This window comes from Coregonus lavaretus (assembly GCF_964263955.1).
Source record: "Coregonus lavaretus genome assembly, chromosome: 5".
Lineage (NCBI taxonomy): Eukaryota > Metazoa > Chordata > Actinopteri > Salmoniformes > Salmonidae > Coregonus > Coregonus lavaretus.
In genome coordinates, this window is record NC_139992.1 from 62,443,664 (window position 1) to 62,467,196 (window position 23,533).

At 43.8% G+C, this 23,533-nt stretch overlaps 1 protein-coding gene across 3 annotated transcripts; it reads right to left on the reverse strand.

Annotated features, from left to right (window-relative positions):
* Positions 1–2: 2 nt before the first annotated feature.
* LOC311129864 (peroxisomal N(1)-acetyl-spermine/spermidine oxidase) lies at positions 3–21,951 on the reverse strand. 3 transcript variants are annotated; one of them, XM_084162380.1, is made up of 4 exons: positions 21,667–21,951; positions 1,923–3,115; positions 1,263–1,452; positions 3–519 (listed from the first exon to the last, which is right to left on the reverse strand). In XM_084162380.1, the coding sequence occupies exons 1-4, from the start codon at positions 21,700–21,702 to the stop codon at positions 379–381; spliced, it is 1,560 nt and encodes a 519-aa protein (XP_084018506.1). In that variant the 5' UTR covers positions 21,703–21,951; the 3' UTR covers positions 3–378. The 3 variants fall into 3 exon arrangements, with proteins under 3 accessions (XP_084018506.1, XP_084018507.1, XP_084018508.1); XM_084162381.1 differs by lacking the exon at positions 21,667–21,951 and adding an exon at positions 21,323–21,483; XM_084162382.1 differs by lacking the exon at positions 21,667–21,951 and adding an exon at positions 4,619–5,571.
* Positions 21,952–23,533: the final 1,582 nt, after the last annotated feature.

A 23,533-nucleotide genomic window follows, 5' to 3' on the forward strand; every position in this document is an offset into this window, starting at 1 on the left:
AATCATTTTATATCAAGTTTATTCATCACAAAAATATATTAGTGTTAAAAATAAAAAGGTGTCAATGAATTACAGCTACAGTTTCAATTTACATGAAAGAAGGAACGAGGTCATTACATTATGAGTGAGGTAGTATTAGTATGTTAACCAATCCCTAAAGGAAAGGACTGATATCGAGACATACAACTACAATGCACTTCAACTTTAACACAATCGCATGATGGAGACCAAAGTCCACAGCTGAATCCATAGTGGTGACATTCTAATGATTTCAAGCAGCTGCGTACTAGATATCAATCACAATTCATGGTAATTTCATCAGTATCAGTAACCTGTTGTGAAGCTGGAGTTCTTAGTAATTAGGCGTTTTGTGTATCACTAGTTATAGGAATCGGGCTCCTTCTCGGTGTAAAGGTCAATGAGTCTTTGTGCTTCTCTGATGCCTGTCATGTAGGCCCCGTGAGTGGTGGTGTAGAAGCTAACGTGGGTGGCCTCGCCAGCAAACAGCACCTGAAGAGGCTGAACAGACAGAGACCAGAGTAGAGATCAATTCAGTATTAAATTCAGGGAGTAAGTTGAAATTCTATTCATGAATTGAAAAATCTTGATAGAAAACAATGGACAATTTCCAATTCATGAATATCATTTTAATTCACTGAATTAACTGACTAAATTGAAAACTGAATTGACCCCAGGACTGACTAACACACAAACTTTGGTCCCTGAGTATTATCTTTACCGTAAATCACGTGTGTATATTATGCAATTCTACAACGCATTGTTAAAAAAAGAGGTCACATGGTCTACAAAGCACCGCCAACTCTGTCGGTATTTGGTATATGATCTTGGCTTCAATTGCAGATACTGAGCGGAAATATCTTCTCCATAAACTCTGATTAAGGGTCAGCTTGCCAACCATAAAATTAACATTGACTGAGATCATTCTGAGTGATAAAATGGCTTAATTGATGCCGTCTCAAAGGCAAGTTAGCTAACTTAGAGACATATCACTGGTTCATAGTCTTACAAACTTGACTGTGTGTGTACCAATATCAGCCATGTCAAACTACTGTACATGCTTACTAACATGTTATTAGGAAGTAGGTATGACAAAGATATTAGTTATTGCAATAATGAGCAGTTAGCTTCTAGTAACATTAAGCATATTTCTATCTTCATTTTAAAGTGTTGCCAACTACACATTCAAGTTGTTGTCAGAATCATGTGAGTTCAGGAAGGGTTGTGAACGTCATGTACTGTACCTTTGCCTGTGAGTGTCCAGCCTCACAGGGCAGAGGAAGAGGGGCTGCCAGGGCTGTGTGTTCCCTCACAGCGTCCACTCCTGGAGGGGGGTACGTATAGGACCCACGGACAAAAAGCTCACTCCCCCACTTGGACATCAGGACCTGGGCTGGCTCTGGTACTGACCAGCCAGTGAAGGACCTGAGCAGTCTGTCAAAACACAAGCCTGATTGTTACTCATCCTGAACATGCAAATACAGTCTGCCAAAATAATAGCTGACTAATAATATAATCAAAAGTGATGACAGTGTGTGTTTCTGATTTAATTCTTCATGCATGCATTCTCACAGTTTTTTTGCTTGGTGAGCAATAGCTCATGCTTGAATGCTGCAAAATAGGTTGTTTTCTTTAAAAACTCACCTTTGGCATCAAGCACAAAACAATAGCAGATTAAAATGTCCTTAAATATTAGTGTGGTAAACCATTGTAGGGCGTTTAAGGGTATAAAAGCATGGAATCTGAGGCCATCTACAGACACCACCTTAAAGACAGGGTGAAAGGTTCAACATGAATGTCACATATTTCAGTGATGAGATATGATGGCCACACCTCTCTCCCACACACCCAATTATTGAACCTTTGACCTGTGCACCTGATTGATAAGCAGATGTGATACACACCTTACACACACCTCTCCCACCATCTTCTCTTCCAGGCTCTCCATGTGTTGGGCCTCCCGGCCTGTAATCCATCCGCAGAGGACTGTGGGATGGCGGGCCACCGTGTCGAAGCCACAGATCTTCTTATACCACATGTCTCTCCAGGCCCCACCCTCTGACCGAGAGTGCTGGTATACCTCCTCATCCTCCGGCCCCGCGTCCCACACCAGCTGGATCCCAGCACAGTCGTGGGGCCAGAACCTGTCCTCGAACCGCAGGTAAATCTTGTCCACCGTGCCGAAGCCCAGTCTCTCGATGGCATCGGCCTTGGACTTGGGGAGGGCTGGCTCAAACATGGCCGCCGCATTCTCTTTCAGGAAGCCTAAAGGGACGGTCACGATGACATGGTCTGCCGTGAAGCACTGGCCCCCCTTGCACAGCACTCTGACTGGATGGGTGTGGTTCTTCTCCTCCTGCAGGCCCCAGTGGATGCTGTGTACCGGCCTGTCACACAGCACAGCTCCAGGCTGAAGGTTGTCCAAGAGTGTGTCTGCCAGGGCCTGATAGCCCCCGGGGCCCAGAGAATTGAAGAAGCCCCCCTCCAAGGCCACATAGTGACCCAGCTGCGAGGCGGACACCTCATAGAGGGAGGAGCTGGCCTCATCTGTGCATTCGCTCCTCTTGCACCACTCGAAGACCCTCTGGCCATCCTCCGAGGCCGCCAGGGGTGACTGGGCGAACTCCTCGTCCAGGTAGCCCCCCAGGCTCTGACTGCTGTGCCTTGGCTCCAGCTCTGATCCGAAGGCCCTGGAGGTGAGCCCGCTGAAGAAGGAACATACCTGCTCCACCTCGTCCACCGTCAGCTGTCGCCCGCTCTCCCGGAAGAAATAGTCCCTAGGGGTGACGGAGCCTGGCAGGCACATGATGCTGGCTGAGCCTCTCTCCTCCAGCAGCAGGCCCCGCTCCTGGGCTAGCAGGAAGAGAGGGTTAGCCTCCTGACCGTGGATCCAGTTGGCCCCCAGCTCAATGACATTCTGGCCAAAGGGTCTTGTGGTGTAGATCCGGCCTCCAGGCCTGCCCATAGCCTCCAGGACTTGGATGTGCTGAAAGCCAGCTTTCACCAGGGTGGAAGCTGCAGATAAGCCTGCTAGACCAGCACCAACCACCACCACTCTGGCAGCAATGTGCGGACTCATTCTGCAGTGAGCTGTCTCCTGAGGGAAGGAGGTGAGAAGGGTACAGTTTTTGCCCTGTCACCATAGAATTGCTTGGGACACATTCCTTCACCAAAAACTAAACTTTCCAATTGCATGCTGTATTTGTGCAGCTGTTTAACAACAAATAATAGACAATTTCAGTTGCTCAAAAGTTTAGCCAAAACTGTAAGGCAGAGTGGGGTAAGTCATGCCAAAGGGTTAGTTGAGCCACTCTTTGTTTCTAGGAAACTATACACCAAATTAATAATGTGACCAAATATTTAGGAAGAGGTCATCATTTTATGGAGTATGTGAGTGAAGAAACCACATGGAAAAATTGAGGTCAAAAAATGTTATTCATCAAGTCCAATGATTTTATTGTGTTATAGGTTTCATGAGGCTTGTATCTATGCCAAAATACATAGTTTTAAGACGGTTTCATACATCATTTGGGGTCTCTATAAGCTACAATATGAGGTCCTAAACCTAGCATGAAAGTGCATCCTTGTAGCTGTGTGGGCTAATATAGTCAAAATGGTTATTTTGGGGTAAATTGTGCCATTTGGCAAGTTGAGCAAATGGCTAATCAATATAACCCATACAAATGATGAATACATTTTGTCAGTTTTATGCATAATATGAATGGAAGACACCTCGCATGTGTGATTTGCCAAGTTGCCTCTAAACCACAATTTAAGTGTTTTATTCCCAGGCATAATGCAACGCATTATCGCTGGGATATGAGGTTACACCAGGGCCTGAGCCTATGTTAAAAGTGTACAACAAAAATTCAAAGTGTTAGAAATGTGTCCCTATTCTCAATTTATCGCCGAGACCTAGCGCAGACACTCCTAGTGGGCGTAGTTCTTCCTTATGTCGTATTACCTCTAGGTTTCGAGTCAGCCCAGATTGTAATACACTATTTTGGTCAATTCTGTTTTCCCCGCTAAATGTTTTCTGGTTATCGAGTCTTCCTCGTTTTTTCAAGTTTTCATTCTCAAAATCACAACAATGCTTAAACCACATCAGGAGACCACCTTTGAGTTGTGAGAACATTCAATAAAATACATTTGGAGGGTGTAGTTGCCCTTTAATTCAATTGCGCGCCTAGCGAGAGAAGATTGTGTTTGGCTAGCGATGTTTTTCAACTGTACAATGTACAGTGTAGGCTACATGTGATGGCAGAATTTGCTAACCAAATGCCCCGCGATTGATACAAATCATTATGACATAATTCTGCCAGGTATGCCTACTTTGCAGTCAACATTTAATTGGGAAGATTTTTTGAGAAAGCTTTTAGAAATGTTCATTCAAACAGCAAATGATGACTGAATTGCGCATTGCAGAAATTCAACCAAGACTTCGGACCAAACTTTTTGAATACCTGGTCTGCATACCCATTGCTGTTTGAATAAATCTTGATAATTAAAAAGCAAAAGCAGATTATGAACCAAAAACTAACGTGAGCAGCAATTTTTTTATGAATTAGAAATGTGTCCCTATTGTCAATTTATCCCATACCTATGGCCACGACTCCTAGTGGGCGTAGTTCTTCCTGATGTCGTATTACCTCTAGGTGCCAACGCATTCAGCCCAGATGGTAATACACTCGTGTCCACCCATGGACTGGCTCGTACATAAAACATCCTCCATTCTGGCTGCAAAGGCATCGGTTTCCTCCTTAACTGGATTTAATGGCTCGTCGGTGGAAAAAAACAACAGAGAATATGCGTAGTGTCTTAATAAAACACAATTTTCCAACACCAAGCTAGGGTGGCTAATGCTACTTCCTGGTGTTCTTCTTATTCTTCAGTGGGGTTTATCGGGGGTTGGCATCCAACGTTATGGTGCATTACCACCACCTACTGTACTGGAGTGTAGGCCAGAGACGGAGAAACTCAACCATACCTGCCAGCCCCGTTGCTCTTAAAAAAGATAACAAAATATTAGAGACTATATCTAATGACGTTCTAATCAATATACTCTTTAAACTAATTTACTGTATCCCCTTCTCCCTCAAACTAGATCTCATCCTCTCTCTTTCCCCCTGATACTGCCCACACTGTAGCAATACATGCTCCAAGGTCTCTGTTTCCTGACAGGCAGGTCTTGTCTGCTACGTGAGCTAAAGGACTGGAGACTCATTAACACTGCACATGAATCAGAGCAAATAACTACTCTGTCTTGTTTGACTTCCTCCACCAGTATGGGCATCAGCTCCGCCGTATATACAACCAGATGATTTGTAATACCTTTCCTGACTTCCACCCCACATTCTTGCACTACAAATGCTGACCCAGTACGTCCTGTCCTTGGATCTTTTGAACCATCTGTGTAAATGGCCACAAAATCCTGATACACAGTTTCCAGACGTCTCTTAAAGAAATCAGATGGATCAACACCCTCCCTATCTTTCTGTAGTCTCTCCAACACTTCTAGATCAACTACTGGAGGCGGGAGTAGCCATGGTGGATTTACAGGAATAACTACCATTGGACTAAACTCCCTTCCATACAGTCCCATCTCCTTCGCCTGGGTATTACCCACCCACCCACCCAAAGCTCATGTTCTGTCTTCGCTCATGTTCCCAGCATGCCTGTCAAATCCCTTTCGCAGGATGAGACACCTCATGTCCTTGTAGGTTGACCCAATAATTCATTGCCAGCTGCTGTCTCCTAATCTGCAATGGCATATCCCCCATCTCCACCTGTAATGCAGCCACTGGGGACGTCCGAAACGCCCCACTACATATTCTGAGTCCTTGCCCCTGTATGACATCTAGCCTTTCCAGTGAGGTCCGGGCTGCCGAACCATATGCTATACTGCCATAGTATATTACAGATCGGATCAATGCAACATACATGGTCTTCAATGAGGAACGCCCAGCCCCCCAACTTCCTGATGTTGTGGTGTGCGTTCAGCCAGGGGTAAACAATAGACTCACGAGGTGTGCAACATCCAGAACTTTTCAGAAAATGTGAAAATGGTGGTGGAAAATTGTGATTTATTAAGACAGTACAAATATTTTCACCGTTTTTTTAAAACCGAAAAGCCATTAAGTCGAGTTGAGGAGGAAACCGACGCCTTTGCAGCCTGAATCGAGGATGTTTAATGTACGAGCTGGGCAATGGGGGACACGGCTGTATTGCCGGCTGAGCACATTAAAGTCGGATGTAAGATGACAAACGACGTAAAAAGAATAATAGTGCCATTTTTTTAGGGCCGGTTGGGCTACTCCATACCCATTGTAAATTGTGCCAACCCACAGTCTATAAACTGGTTGAATCAACATTGTTTCAACGTAATTTGTCAACGTATTGTGATGTGGAATCTACATGGAAAATACATTGGATTGGAAAAAAGTCATCAACAGGATTATATCATCATGGTAACCAAATTTCAACATAGATAAACCTAAAATATGATGAATTTGTACCTTTGAAACAACGTCAGATCTTCAACGTTATATACACTATCAGAAAAAAAACTATAGGCTGGGCAGCACCTCATACTGGAGAATTGATCTATCTACAACAGGACTGCCCAACCCTGTTCCTGGAGAGCTACCGTCCTGTAGGTTTTTGCTCCAACCCTAATCTAGCATACCTGATTCTAATAATTAGCAGGTTGATAAGATTAATCAGGTTAGTAACACCTGGGGTTGGAGCGAAAACCTACAGGAGAGTAGCTCTCCAGGAACAGGGTTGGGCAACCCTGATCTACAGCTACCCTTTGGTCTCCCATCCAGGGTTTTAATCATGCCCAACCATGATATTTGTTACTGATTATTACCAATGCGCTATCGTGAGAATGATTGTTGAGAGATCTCTACTTAAAAAACTAATTAGATTCACTGTTGCTATCAAAGTCATTCAAAAGGTTAGGTTTAACAGAGCAAATAAAATGTGACCATACTTTATCCAGGGTTCTAGACTAACTTTATCCACCGGTGGCACTGAGGCTACCAACTTTTTCAGTTGATGGCACCAGCACATGATTTGGTCACACCAATTTTTCCTCGCTGCGCAGCGATAATGTCCTGACCTGTGTCCCATAATGTACCTGCATTCCATAGAGAACCAGGTTAATAATGACTAGCCATCTTTTAAATTAGCATGACCTTGCAGGGCTTGACATTCAGGTAAATTTGCCAGAGGCACACCGGGCCAGTGCCAACTGAAAGCTACTGGCAAGAATGAAAACAATACTGGACCGGGAAAGTGGATGATGCTCTTACACAAAGCGTGCCATAACTATGAAAATCATATATCCTGAATCGGGGGAGGACTGACAAAATTTGACATTTTAAATTTTTTATTCAGAATATATCATTTTCATAGTTATGGCACACTTGTGTAATACCTATTGAATATTGAAAGCAAAAACAACATCTTGGCATTCCATTCTCTCAACAATGACCCAACACACCTCCAGGCTGTGTAAGGGTTATTTTACCCAGAAGTAGAGTGATGGAGTGCTGCATCAGATGACCTGGCCTCCACAATCCCCCGACCTCAACCCAATTGAGATGGTTTGGGATAAGTAGGACTGCAGAGTGAAGGAAAAGCAGCCAACAAGTGCTCAGAATATGTGGGAACTCCTTCAAGACTGTTGGAAAAGCATTCCAGGTGAAGCTGGTTGCGAGAATGCCAAGAGTGTGCAAAGCTGTCATCAAGGCAAAGGGTGGCTATTTGAAGAATCTTGAATATAAAATATATTTTGATTTGTTAAACACTTTTTTGGTTACTACATGATTCCATATGTGTCATTTCATAGTTTTGATGTCTTCACTATTATTCTACAATGTAGAAAATAGTTTAAAAATAAAGAAAAACCCTTAAATGAGTAGGTGTATCCAAACTTTTGACTGGTACTGTATATCAACATTTCCACCCCCAAAAAAGCATTGAATATTTGTTAATCCTCCCCTGATTCAGAATATATCACGGTTGACAACTACACAGTGTCGCCCTCCCAGAGTGCAGTGACCTTGGACAACACCCTGTCGTTCTCTGCAAACATCAAAGCAGTGACTCGCTCTTGCAGGTGCATGCTCTACAACATCCGTAGAGTACGACCCTACCTCACACAGGAAGCAGCGCAGGTCCTAATCCAGGCATTTGTCATCTCCCGTCTGGACTACTGCAACTCGCTGTTGGCTGGGCTCCCCGATTGTGCCATTAAACCCCTGCAACTTAACCAGAACGCTGCAGCCCGCCTGGTTTTCAACCTTCCCAAGTTCTCTCATGTCACCCTGCTCATGCACACAACCGTTCAGCTGAACCAACAGAGCGTGCAGTTCAAGACTAGAGACTCAGTTTGTTTTACTTTAACAACAAACTACCTAGTTAGCTAATAAAAGTTTATAGTAGTTTTCCTATTCATATCTGGATCATGCGACGCCATTAGCGTTAACGCTGGGACTGCTTGATATATGTCCCGGGATCCTTGCTCAAACAAGGTAGTACTACATTGGCGAAGCAGCTAGCCTAGCTGCTAGCTATCAAGCTAGGCAACCTGGTCTACTGCTGCCGGATACCAAGCCCGCTAGGGTCGCACTTCTATTTGTCCCTGGCTTAAAAGGGTCGCACTTCTATTTGTACCTGGTTTAGGACTACCGATTTCTAGAGTGTTCTCCTGCCTGCGTCTCTCATTTTACGGAGTGAATAGTAGGCTCACCCTACTATTAGTACTACCATGCCTCTGAAGAAAGATGAGGATCACATCTCCGTTGGACAGGTACGTGAACTCTTGGAGAAGCAGAAAGTATTCTATAAGGAAATGGTACTTCAGCAGGAAAATAACTTTAAAAGCGTCATACAAATGATAATGGAATCTACCAACAAACGGCTGGACGACCTGACTAAAGATGTACAAGACATTAAACAAGCCTTCAGTTCACACAGAAGGATGTGGATGTATTGAAGACCACACAGGATACACTTGCCAGAAACTGTTCCTCTATGCGGAATGAAATCACCACAGTCAGGGAGGGCCTCCAGAACATGTCTGGGAAGGCTGATTACCTGGATGGACAATCGAGGAGAAATAATCTTGTAATAGATGGTATCCAGGAGAACCAAAGTGAGACATGGGCTGAATCAGAGGACAAAGTTCGAAAGCTGTTTTCTGAGAAGCTACAATTGGATCAACAGGTTGAGCTGGGACGTGCTCACCGGTCTGGGAAACCATGGGGCACTGGTGGTGCCAATTGTGGTGCCAATGGAACCAGAGCCAGGCCAATTGTAGTGAAATTCCTCCAGTTCAAGGATTGCAATCCTTGAAAAAGCCAAATGCCTTAAAGGGTCCTACATCTACATCAATGATGATTTCTCTGATGCAGTTCGTTGAAGAAGAAAGGAACTAATACCAGCTATGAAGGCTGCAAGAGAACGAGGTGGCATAGCCTACCTGAGGTATGACAAACTGATTGTTCACCCTCCCTCGCAAGGAGTTAGGAGGAGCGACAGACACAAGTAATTCCAGCCCCCAGCCCACCCACCCCCACTCACTTGGACTCTTCTTTTGAGGATGTTGAGATCTCTATACATGAATACAATTTGTTCAGGAGGGACAGAAATAGATATGGGGGTGGAGTTGCAGTTTACATCCAGAGTCATATTCCAGCAAAACAACAATGTTGACTGGATTAGAGGCGCTATGGGTACAGGTGCATTTACCACATTTGAAACCTATACTAGTTGGTTGCCGCTATAGGCCACCTAGTGCTGATGTGAAATATCTTGATGTAATTTGCAAAATGTTGGATAAGGTATCTGATGAAAATGTGGGAAATATATTTTTGGGGAGATATAAATATTACTTTTTTTAACACCAACTGTCCAATGAGAAATAATCATATTTCTGTTGCCAATGTATGTAACCTGACCCAAGTTATGACATTACCAACCAGAACGTTCACTAATAGGTCCGGTATCACATCATCAACTTATATTGATCACATTTTTACTAACATGGCTGAACATTGTTCTAAAGCTGTATCAGTGGCACTAGGTTGTAGTGATCATAACTTGGTTGCACTCACTAGGAAAACTAAAATACCAAAGGTTATCTACCAAAGATCCTACAGAGGGTTCAATCAGGACTCATTTGTGGATGAGATTAAGCATGTGCAATGGTTAGAAGTGTGTAGCAAGGATGATCCTGAAATGTCACTAAATTTGTTCATGAAATTATTTATGAGTATTGCTGATAAGCATGCCCCTTTAAGAAAATGCACTGAGGTCAAACGGTGCCCCATGGATTGATGATGAGCTGAGAAATTGAATGATTCAACGTTATGATGACAAAAAAGCAGCAAATAAATCTGGCACTCTGTTTGATAAGCAAAGTTATTGTAAATTAAGAAATCTTGTGACCAAGCTAAACAAATGAAAGAAAAAAGGATTCTATCAGCACAAAATTTATGAAGTAAAGGGTGATGGGAAAAAACTGTGGAGAACATTGAACGCTATTATGGGTAGGAATTCGAACATGTCCGCCTCTTTTGTTGAATCAGAGGGTATATTTATTACAAAACCACACAACATCGCAAACTACTTTAATGAATATTTTACAGGCAAAGTGGACAAGTTGAGGAATGCCATGAGCCCAACTGATGGCTCCATGTCATATACCCTTATAAAAGATTGTATCATGAAGAAAAGGCAATGCATGTTCGAATTTCACCAAGTTGAAAGGGAAGCGGTTGAAAGGATGCTTTTGTCTCTTTCGGATGACAAATCACCTGGTACAGATCATCTTGACGCCAAGTTACTTACAGTTACAGCTAACCAAATATCTACCCCAATCTCTCATATTTTTTATAAGTGCTTGATGTATGGGGTGTGCCCAGATGTCTGGAAAGAGTCAAAGGTTATTCCACTACCTAAGGATAAAAAATCTGCATTCACTGCTCCTAATAGCCGTCCTATAAGCTTGCTGCCTGTGTTAAGTAAATTATTGGAAAAAAATGTATCTGTACAAATCAAGGATTATTTCTCATGTAATGGTCTGATAACGGTCTCCAGCATGCATACAAAGAAGAGCATTCTACGAGTATGGCCTTAGCACAAATCAAATCAAATTGGCCACATGTGCCGAATACAACAGGTGCAGACATTACAGTGAAATGCTTAGTTACAGCCCTTAACCAACAGTGCATTAATTTTTTTACAAAAAAGTAAATATAAAACAACAACAAAAAAAGTTTTGAGAAAAAAAGAGCAGAAGTAAAATAAAATAACAGTAGGGAGGCTATATATACAGGGGGGTACCGGTGCAGAGTCAATGTGCGGGGGCACCGGCTAGTTGAGGTAGTTGAAGTAATATGTACATGTGGGTAGAGTTAAAGTGACTATGCATAAATAATTAACAGAGTAGCAGCAGCGTAAAAGGATGGGGTGGGGGGGCAGTGCAAATAGTCCGGGTAGCCATGATTAGCTGTTCAGGAGTCTTATGGCTTGGGGGTAGAAGCTGTTTAGAAGTATTTTGGACCTAGACTTGGCACTCCGGTACCGCTTGCCATGCGGTAGCAGAGAGAACAGTCTATGACTAGGGTGGCTGGAGTCTTTGACAATTTTGAGGGCCTTCCTCTGACACCGCCTGGTATAGAGGTCCTGGATGGCAGGAAGCTTGGCCCCAGTGATGTACTGGGCCGTACGCACTACCCTCTGTAGTGCCTTGCGGTCGGAGGCCAAGCAGTTGCCATACCAGGCGGTGATGCAACCAGTCAGGATGCTCTCGATGGTGCAGCTGTATAATTTTTTGAGGATCTGAGGACCCATGCCAAATCTTTTCAGTCTCCTGAGGGGGAATAGGCTTTGTCGTGCCCTCTTCACGACTGTCTTGGTGTGTTTGGACCATGATAGTTCGTTGGTGATGTGGACACCAAGGAACTTGAAGCGCTCAACCTGTTCCACTACAGCCCCGTCGATGAGAATGGGGGCGTGCTCAGTCCTCTTTTTTTTCCTGTAGTCCACAATCATCTCCTTTGTCTTGGTCACGTTGAGGGAGAGGTTGTTATCCTGGCACCACACGGCCAGGTCTCTGACCTCCTCCCTATAGGCTGTCTCATCGTTGTCTGTGATCAGGCCTACCACTGTCGTCGGCAAACTTAATGATGGTGTTGGAGTCGTGCCTGGCCATGCAGTCATGGGTGAACAGGGAGTACAGGAGGGGACTGAGCACGCACCCCTGAGGGGCCCCCGTGTTGAGGATCAGTGTGGCAGATGTCTTGTTACCTACCCTTACCACCTGGGGGCGGCCCGTCAGGAAGTCCAGGATCCAGTTGCAGAGGGAGGTGTTTAGTCCCAGGATCCTTAGCTTAGTGATGAGCTGAGGGCACTATGGTGTTGAATGCTGAGCTGTAGTCAATGAATAGCATTCTCACGTAGGTGTTCCTCTTGTCCAGGTGGGAAAGGGCAGTGTGGAGTGCAATAGAGATTGCATCATCTGTGGATCTGTTGGGGCGGTATGCAAATTGGAGTGGGTCTAGGGTTTCTGGGATAATGCTGTTGATGTGAGCCATGACCAGCCTTTCAAAGCACTTCATGGCTACAGACGTCAGTGCTACGGGTCGGTAGTCATTTAGGCAGGTTATCTTAGAGTCCTTGGGCACGGGGACTATGGTGGTCTGCTTGAAACATGTTGGTATTACAGACTCAGTCAGGGACATGTTGAAAATGTCAGTGAAGACACTTGCCAGTTGGTCAGCACATGCTCAGAGTACACGTCCTGGTAATCCATCTGGCCCTGCGGCCTTGTGAATGTTGACCTGCTTGAAAGTCTTACTCACATCGGCTACGGAGAGCGTGATCATATAGTCATCCGGAACAGCTGGTGCTCTCATGCATGCTTCAGTATTGCTTGCCTCGAAGCGAGCATAGAAGTGGTTTAGCTCGTCTGGAAGTCTTGTGTCACTGGGCAACTCGCGGCTGTGCTTCCCTTTGTAGTCTGTAATAGTTTTCAAGCCCTGCCACATTCGACGAGCGTCAGAGCCAGTGTAGTACGATTCAATCTTAGTCCTGTATTGACTCTTTGCCTGTTTGATGGTTCGTCGGAGGGCATAGCGGGATTTCTTATAAGCGTCCGGGTTAGAGTCCCGCTCCTTGAAAGCGGAAGCTCTACCCTTTAGCTCAGTGCGGATGTTTCCTGTAATCCATGGCTTCTGGTTGGGGTATGTACGTACGGTCACTGTGGGGACGACATCATCGATGCACTTATTGATGAAGCCAGTGACTGATGTGGTGTACTCCTCAATGCTATCTGAAGAATCCCGGAACATGTTTCAGTCTGTGCTAGCAAAACAGTCCTGTAGCTTAGCATCTGCGTCATCTGACCACTTTTTTATTAACCGAGTCACTGGTGCTTCCTGCTTTAGTTTTTGCTTTTAAGCAGGAATCAGGAGGATAGAGTTATGGTCAGATTTGCCAAATGGAGGGCCAGGGAGAGCTTTGTATGCGTCTCTGTGTGTGGAGTAAAGGTGGTCTAGAGTTTATTTTATTTTTTTCTCTCTGGTTGCACATTTAACATGCTGGTAGAAATTAGGTAGAACGGATTTAAGTTTCCCTGCATTAAAGTCCCCGGCCACTAGGAGCGCTGCATCTGGATGAGCGTTTACCTGTTGATTTATGGCCTTATATAGCTCATTTAGTGCAATCTTAATGCCAGCATTGGTTTGTGGTGGTAAATAGACAGCTATGAAAAATATAGATGAAAACTCTCTTGGTAAATAGTGTGGTCTACAGCTTATCATAAGATACTCTACCTCAGGCGAGCAAAACCTCGAGACTTCCTTAGTATTTGATTTTGTGCACCAGCTGTTGTTTACAAATATACACAGACCGCCACCCCTTGTCTAACCGGAGTCAGCCGTTCTATCCTGCCGATGTAGCGTATAGCCCGCTAGCTATATGTTATCCATGTCGTCGTTCAGCCACGACTCGGTGAAACATAAGATATTACCGTTTTTAATGTCCCGTTGGTAGGATAACCGTAATCTTAGGTCATCCAATTTGTTCTCCAATGATTGAAGATTGGCTAATAGGATTGATGGGAGCGGCAGTTTACTCGCTCGCCGTCGGATCCTTACAAGGCACCCCGACCTACGTCCACGATATCTCCGTCTCTTCCTCATGCGAATGACGGGGATTTGGGCCTTGTCGGGTGTCTGTAGGATATCCTTCGCGGCCGCCTCATTGAAGAAAAGATCTTCGTCCAATACGAGGTGAGTAATCGCTGTCCTGATATCCAGAAGCTCTTTTTGGTTATAAGAGACGATGGCAGAAACATTATGTACAAAATAAATTACAAATAACGCGGAAAAACACACATAATAGTACAATTGGTTAGAGGGCTGTACATCGGCAGCCATCTTTTCCGGCGCCGAGTATGCTTTTTCGATGACAGATGATTGGTTAAAGAGTATGGATGACAGGAAGTTAGTTTGTGCAGTGTTGCTAGATTTCAGTGCTGCTTTTGATGTAATTGATCATGAACTGTTACTAGGTAAACTCAAATGTTATGGTTTGCAGCTCTATCCTGGATGGAAAGCTATCTATCCAGGAGAAGGCAAAAATAGTGTTTTAATGGTAGCGTTTCAAACATAAAAGATATACACTGTGGTGTTCCACAACGAAGCTGCCTAGGCCCACTTCTCTACTCTATCTTTACTAATGATTTACCTTCAGTAATGAACAAAGCAAGTGGTAATGTATGCTGATGACTCTACAATGTATAGCGCAGCATCAGAATGTAATGAGCTAACAGATGTACTGAGTAGTGAACTAAGAATGGTGTCTGAGTGGGTTGATATGAACAAATTGGTGTTGAACATTTCTAAAACTAAATGTATTGTATTTGGTTCAAGGTATATGCTTGCTGATGATCCCCAATTGAATTTGTCGATGAATAGAACGCATGTAGAGCAAGTGGAAAAAAACGAAACTACTAGGCGTCATGTTGGACGTAGCTTTATCATGGTCGGAACACATAGATAATACTGTTATTAAGATGGGTAAGGGAATTGCTGTTACAAGAAAATGTTCAGAGTATGTCAAATCTAGCACTCTGAATCAGGTGATTCAATCCCTGGTCCTATCACACCTAGAGTACTGTCCAGTTATATGGTCATCTGCAGCAAAGAAAGCTCAAAATCGCTCAAAACAGGGCTGCCAGATTAGCTCTTCATTGCTCTATCTGTATGACTATTATCCAAATGCATCAGAATCTCTCATGGCTTCACGTTGAAAACGAATTACTATCCAGTCTTCTGATTTCCTTAGGAAAGTTATATTTTTCAAAAAACCACAGTATTTTTCAGACCAGTTAGTACATACTAGCAACATGCATAACCACCAAACCAGACAGGTAAATTCAGGGCATCTAAGACAACCCAAGCCAAGGACAAATCGCCTTAAATCTACAGTTTTATATAGAGCCATAGCTGAATGGAACTCTTTACCAATTCATATTTCTCAGACAAAAAGTAAATCCACCTACAAGAAAAAAAATTAAAGAACATCTAATGCGATAGAGGATAGACCATATGACTGGACAGGAAATAGAAAGCATCAACTGAATGTTAAATGTGTTATCTGTCATGTATTTTAATTGTCTGTATTGTCTACTTGTTAAATGATTGTAAAGTCTTAATTTGTAATTGTTTGTAATGTCTTATTAATTGGTGTTGGATCCCAGGAAGATTAGCTAACGTTACGGCGTTAGCTAATGGGGATCCTAACAGAAATCATCCCCCGTATGATGCATGCATTTTGCATCATATGATGCAAAACACAGCATCATATGATGCAAAATGCATCAAACAGGGATAATTTATGTATTTTGAAAGTTACATATCTTGAAAACTTGATTGCTGACAAGCAAATCATTTTGGGACTATGTCCACAATGGACTAATGAAACTAATACCAAAATATAGTTTTTGGGTGGAGTTTTCCTTTAAGATGAATGCACTAACTGTAAGTCGCATCTAACTGGATAAGAGCATCTGCTAAATGACTCAAATGTAAATGTAAATGATCATAGTCATGGCACGCTTTGTGTAAGAGCTATTGAAGATTAAAATCCCAAATCTTTTATTAATTTTTTTAGGTGTGGATTGTTCTCCATCCAACCCTGATTCAGAATATACCATCTTCATAGTCATGGCAATAGCTATTTATACACTATATATACAAAAGTATGTGGACACCCCTTCAAATTAGTGGATTTGGCTATTTCAACCACACCCGTTGCTGACAGCTGTATAAAATCGAGCACACAGCCATGCAATCTCAATAGACAAACACTGGCAGTCGAATGGCCTTACTGAAGAGCTCACTGACTTTTAACGTGGCACCATCATATAATAATAAAATAAATAATATGCCATTTAGCAGACGCTTTTATCCAAAGCGACTTACAGTCATGCGTGCATACATTTTTGTGTATGGGTGGTCCCGGGGATCGAACCCACTACCTTGGCGTTACAAGCGCCGTGCTCTACCAGCTGAGCTACAGAGGACCATCATAAGATGCCACCTTTCCAACAAGTCAGTTCGTCAAATGTCTGCCCTGCTAGAGCTGCCCCGGTCAACTGTTATTGTGAAGTGGAAACGTCTAGGAGTAACAACGGCTCAGCCACGAAGTGGTAGGCCACACAAGCTCACAGAACGGGACCGCCGAGTGCTGAAGTGCGTAGCGCATCAAAATTGTCTGTCCTCAGTTGCAACACTCACTACCGAGGTCCAAACTGCCTCTGGAAGCAACGTCAGCACAAGAACTGTTAGTCGGGAGCTTCATGAAATGGGTTTCCATGGCCAAGCAGCCGCACACAAGCCTAAGATCACCATGCGCAACGAGTGGTGTAAAGCTCACCGCCATTGGACTCTGGAAACGCGTTCTCTGGAGTGAATCACGTTTCACCATCTGGCAGACCGACAGATGAATCTGGGTTTGGCGGATGCCAGGAGAACGCTACCTGCCCGAATGCATAGTGCCAACTGTAATGTTTAATGGTCTGGGGCTGTTTTTCATGGTTCGGGCTAGGCCCCTTAGTTCCATTGAAGGGAAATCTTAACACTACAGCATACAATTTTATTTTTACCTTTATTTAACTAGGCAAGTCAGTTAAGAACAAATTCTTATTTATAATGACGCTGGGCCAATTGTGCGCCGCCCTATGGGACTCCCAATCACGGCCGGTTGTGATACAGCCTCGAACCAGGGGGTCTGTAGTGATGCCTCAAGCACTGAGATGCAGTGCCTTAGACCACTGCGCCACTCAGGAGCCCAATGACATTCTAGACGATTCTGTGCTTCCAACTTTGTGGCAACAGTTTGGGGAAGGCCCTTTCCTGTTTCAGCATGATAATGCCCCCGTGCACAAAGCAAGGTCCATACAGAAATGGCTTGTCAAGATCGGTGTGGAAGAACTTGTATGGCCTGCACAGAGCCCTGACCTCAACCCCATCGAACACCTTTGGGATGAATTGGAACGCCGACTGCGAGCCAGGCCTAATCGGCCAACATCTGTGCCCGACCTCACTAATGCTCTTGTGGCTGAACGGAAGCAAGTCTCCGCAGCAATGTTCCAACATCTAGCTGAAAGCCTTCCCAGAAGAGTGGAGGCTTTTATAGCAGCAAAGGGGGGACCAACTCCATATTAATGCCCATGATTTTGGAATAAGATGTTCAAAGAGCAGGGGTCCATATACCTTTGGTCATGTAGTGTCAGAGAAAACCGAATATCCACCAAATATCCAATATAAAACTAATTTTACCTCGGTAAAAATGGCAAAAACTAATGGCTCAACATACCCCACTCTTCCATATACGTGTTTTCCATATATTAATTTAGAAGATATTCTATGATTTTCCAAAAGTTTACCTCATTGTATTAGCAGTATATTACCAAAGTTCCCGAAAAAAACATATTTCTTACCTGTTAGCTAAACCCAAATCAAACGAAAAGGTGTTTTTTTAACGTGCGTGAACGAGCATGTACACGTTGGAATTAGACTGCATATTAGTGACTGAAAGAAAACAGATGGGCTGCCAACGGCGTCATACACTTAGAAAGCAAGTCTATTTTTCTCGCATCTATGCGGAGCAATACTGTTAAGGGAGAACGGGAGCGACTGGAGAAGATGGCAGAAAAGGAAATAAGGAAGAAAGTGGAGCATATTATGAATAAACATGGAGTGGGGGATTACACAGGCCTTCTGAAAGATCTGGTGAAGGAGAAGATAATGGACAAGAAAAAAAGGAGAACAGTGGAAATGGTTATGAGGGAATATGGAATGAGGGATTTCACAGAACTTTTGGAAGAATGGAGTGTGACAAGAGTGAGGATGAATTAGATGTGGTGGCAGGTTCAGTGATGACTGTTGAGAAGAAGTTGAGTGTAGAGGGAAGCAGTGTGGCAAGGAAGGTTGGTGTCAAGTACAAAAAGAGGGATACATGTTCCAGTAGCTCAGAGATGGACCCTGACGAGAGTGTGGATGAAGTTCCTGCAGTGAGGACCACCAAGGTCGGGCCTCAGTCCGAGGATGTAAAGGATGATTCTGGCCCAGTGGGAGTAATATTTGTGGAGAGAATGGATCCTTGCATTTTGGCTGATCCATATGTGGTGGTAGGTTGGGTGGAGAAGAGGTTGGTGACTGTTGAGTTGGTGAAAGTAACTAGGAATGGACTAGGGATGATTTATTGTGTTTCTTCAGCCCAGTGGGAGCGGGCACTCCAGATCACGCGATTAGAGACAAGAAATGTGAACGGGGGTGGCATTAAATGTTAAGGAAGATCAGTTGAAAGTGAAGATTCCCAGTGTCTGTGACGCTCGTCGTTTGGTGCGATGCAGATCTGGTGGAGAGCTTGGGCAAACGGAAAATAAATTGTCTGTTCTATTGAGTTTTGATGTAGAGTCTTTGACAGATAAGGTTAAGGTATCCCGTGAAAGCGTTTGTTGTGGGGGTGCCCATGGGGCTGGAGATCGGAGGTGTCCAGTGAGAGAAAGGCAGGTTGAGGTTGCTAGGGTCAGAGTAGTACAGAAAGTGTCGTATGCTGAAGCAGTGAAGAGAGTGGTAGAGGAAGATTGGTACAGGGTGAGAGATCCTGAGAGGATTCCTGTGATTAGGCAGAGACTAATAGAGAGTGATGGGAAGAATACTGTATGTGCTTCAGTAAGGTAGGTTTCTTGGCATTCATAGCTACGGTTGTCAATTGTACTGCAGAAATTGATCGAAAGTCACAGAAAATAGAGGTTGTGGTGGCAGCAGCAGAGAAACCACTTTACAATATATATATATATAAATATATATATATATATATATATATATATATATATATATATATATATATATATATATATATATATATTGTAAAGTGGTTGTCCCACTGGCTATCATAAGGTGAATGCACCAATTTGTAAGTCGCTCTGGATAAGAGCGTCTGCTAAATGACGAAAATGTAAATGTAAAATGTACTCCAGACCAACGGTCTGTGAGGATAGAACACTACCACTCAACATCCCCCTCAACTGTTCTGCAGCAAAACCTTTTTCTGGGGGGTGGGGTAAGGGGGGGTAGAAGGATTACTTTATCCTATCCCAGGTATTCCTTAAAGAGGTGGGGTTTCAAGTGTCTCCGGAAGGTGAATTGGATGAACGCAATGCCCTCGTTTGGGTGTAGGGACTGATCAGAGCCTGAAGGTACGGAGGTGCCGTTCCCCTCACAGCTCCGTAGGCAAGCACCATGGTCTTGTAGCAGATGCGAGCTTCAACTGGAAGCCAGTGGAGTGTGCGGAGGAGCGGGGTGACGTGAGAGAACTTGGGAAGGTTGAACACCAGACGGGCTGCGGCGTTCCGGATGAGTTGTAGGGGTTTAATGGCACAGGCAGGGAGCCCAGCCAACAGCGAGTTGGAGTAATCCAGACGGGAGATGACAAGTGCCTGGATTAGGACCTGTGCCGCTTCCTGTGTAAGGCAGGGTCGTACTCTGCGAATGTTGTAGAGCATGAACCTACAGGATCGGGTCACCGCCTTGATGTTAGCAGAGAACGACAGGGTGTTGTCCAGGGTCACGCCAAGGCTCTTTGCACTCTGGGAGGAGGACACAACGGAGTTGTCAACCGTGATGGCGAGATCATGGAACGGGCAGTCCTTCCCCGGGAGGAAGAGCAGCTCCGTCTTGCTGAGGTTCAGCTTGAGGTGGTGATCCGTCATCCACACTGATATGTCTGCCAGACATGCAGAGATGCGATTCACCACCTGGTTATCAGAAGGGAGAAAGGAGAAGATTAATTGTGTGTCGTCTGCGTAGCAATGATAGGAGAGGCCATGTGAGGATATGACAGAGCCAAGTGACTTGGTGTATAGCGAGAATAGGAGAGGGCCTAGAACTGAGCCCTGGGGGACACCAGTGGTGAGAGCACGTGGTGCAGAGACAGATTCTCGCACGCCACCTGGTAGGACGCAATCCAAGAGTGAGCCGCGCCGGAGATGCCCAACTCGGAGAGGGTGGAGAGGAGGATCTGATGGTTCACAGTATCAAAGGCAGCAGATAGGTCTAGAAGGACGAGAGCAGAGGAGAGAGAGTTAGCTTTAGCAGTGCGGAGAGCCTCCGTGACACAGAGAAGAGCAGTCTCAGTTGAATGACCAGTCTTGAAACCTGACTGGTTTGGATCAAGAAGGTCATTCTGAGAGAGATAGCAAGAGAGTTGGCTAAAGACGGCACGCTCAAGAGTTTTGGAGAGAAAAGAAAGAAGGGATACTGGTCTGTAGTTGTTGACATCGGAGGGATCGAGTGTAGGTTTTTTGAGAAGGATTAGATAGGGTAAATAGTGGAATGTGGTGTTGTGTTTTTTTTATTTATTTTTTTATTTATTTTTTTAGAGAGGGCTAATAGTTGGCAGGGTCATTTTTCCTTTTCCCCAATTTTATAGTACCCTATCACAAATAATTTAATGTAGATAGAGTGTGAATAGCCTCACACTCCAGTACAGTAGGTGGCGGTGTATGCACCTTAAATTGGATGTGATCTGCCAACACAATCCAAAGAAGAAGAACAATACAGGTAAAATAAGCTGATAAATGGTGTGGAATTTGAGAAATGTTTATGATTTTCCCTATGCTAAGTAGACTAGCTAAATATGTCGTTTAAAATGTATTGGGCTGTAAGCTAAGGTTTCAGTCAAATAGGCTATATATTTGAAAACAATTGCAGCCTACCTGTGTTGATTTCGATAGCATATAGCTTAGGTAGGCTGGGCTGGAAAACTCGAGGACTCAGATTTCAAGAGAGAATACTGTTATGTACGAAGAACAAGACCAGCTAAATTCTTTATAAACTGCTCGGGGTGTGTCTACCACTCTCCTCACATTCTTGAGCTAACGTAACAACTGTTTAGTGCAGGTACGGTGGCTCCCGTAGGACATATAAGGTGAGTCAAAAGGAAAACACAACAATAATATAAGGGTTACATAGCAAACATAACAAAAACAACTGTGGATTCTCATGACAAGTAAGTTGGCATACGCTATGTACTGTATGGGGTTTGACGCTCTCTACTCACGCACGGCAAATTTTGACTCCGTTGACGTCTCTCCATGTGGTTTCGGCTTTAAATCCTGGACCAAAATCTCATGCTGGGTAGGCTAACCTTTGGACCCATACAGTTATAGCACAGTTAGAACAAGGAAGAGTTAGGTAAATATCTTTGGTAGTCCTCTTCATAACACTTTATAAAACACTAAATAACATTTATCTGGCAGTGGCATCTTAAGAACGCTCTGGAATTCGATTTTATTAATTTGTGCATTCATGCATATCCAGACCTCATTTACAACTAGCCGGACATGTGCAGCTACAGCAGCTGTTTGACAGCATGATCTTCCTGGTGATTTATGCTACTGACATCTGCTGGACATTATTAGTTCATTTTTTGCAACATCACTGCCAGGTACCAATGACTGATTTTATTACTGATAAACCACAATATTAGGGAAAGGGAAAAGGGGATACCTAGTCAGTTGCACAACTGAATGCATTCAGCTGAAATGTGTCTTCTGCATTTAACCCAACCCCTCTGAATAATGGGGGGTACCCGGGCAGCGTCATCGCCGCCCGGGTAGCAGTGGGTTAACTGCCTTGCTCAGGGGCAGAACGACAGATTTCTATCTTGTCGGCTCTGAGATTCGATCCAGCAACCTTACATTATATGTGGTATTGGTGCACCTGTATAAAGTTGAAAATCCACACAAGAAATTGTACAACTTCACAGATCTAAAGTAAGTAAAACAAAACAAAAATGTACAGCAGTCCTACTCAAACACACAGACACACACACAGGAAAATATAAAGTTTACAACTACAACATCATTGTAGTGAATTTATTTGACTGAAATATAGAACAGACTTTTCATAGTGAGAATGTATTTTTCAAAATAAAACAAAAAGGAATAACAGAACAATTTGGTCTAGATATAGCAATTTATATAGTAGCCTACATTTTAATGAGTCATTGTGAAGCCTTTTCAGAATTTCCAACATAGAAGACAGCTGAACCCCAACTAAACCAGCTAGTGCATAATGTTCTGAGAACCATGTTTCTTGGCGTTGGAAGTTTCTCAGCACATTTAAGGAACTTGACCAAAAAAGTGTACACTGAACAAAAATATAAACATAACATGTTGGTCCCATGTTTCATGAGCTGAAATAAAAGATCCCAGAAATTTTCCACACGCACTAAAAGCGTATTTCTCTCAAATTTTGTGCACAAATTTTTTACATCCCTGTTAGTGAGCATTTCTCCTTTGCCAAGATAATCCATCAACCTGACAGGTGTGGCATATCAAGAAACTGATTTAACAGCATGATCATTACACATGTGCACCTTGTGCTGGTGACAATAAAAGGCCACTCTAAAATGTGCAGTTTTGTCACACAACACAATGCCATAGATGTCTCAAGTTTTGAGGGAGCGTGCAATTGGCATGCTGACTGCAGGAATGTCCACCAGAGCTGTTGCCATATAATTTAATGTTAATTTCTCTACCATAGGCCGCCTCCAATGTCCTTTTAGAGAATTTTGCAGTACTTCCAACCAGCCTCACAAACGCAGACCACGTTTAACCACGCCAGCCCAGGACCTCCACATCCGGCTTCTTCACCTGCGGGATCATCTGAGACCAGCCACCCGGACAGCTGATGAAACAGAGGAATATGTCTGTCTATAATAAAGCCCTTTTGTGGGGAAAAGCTCATTCTGATTGGCTGGGCCTGGCTCCCCAGTGGGTGGGCCTATGCCCACCCAGGCCCACCCATGGCTGTGCCCCTGCCCAGTCATGTGAAATTCATAGATTAGTACATAATGAATTTATTTCAAATGACTGATTTCCTTATATGAACTGTAACTCAGTAAAATTGTTGAAATTGTTGCA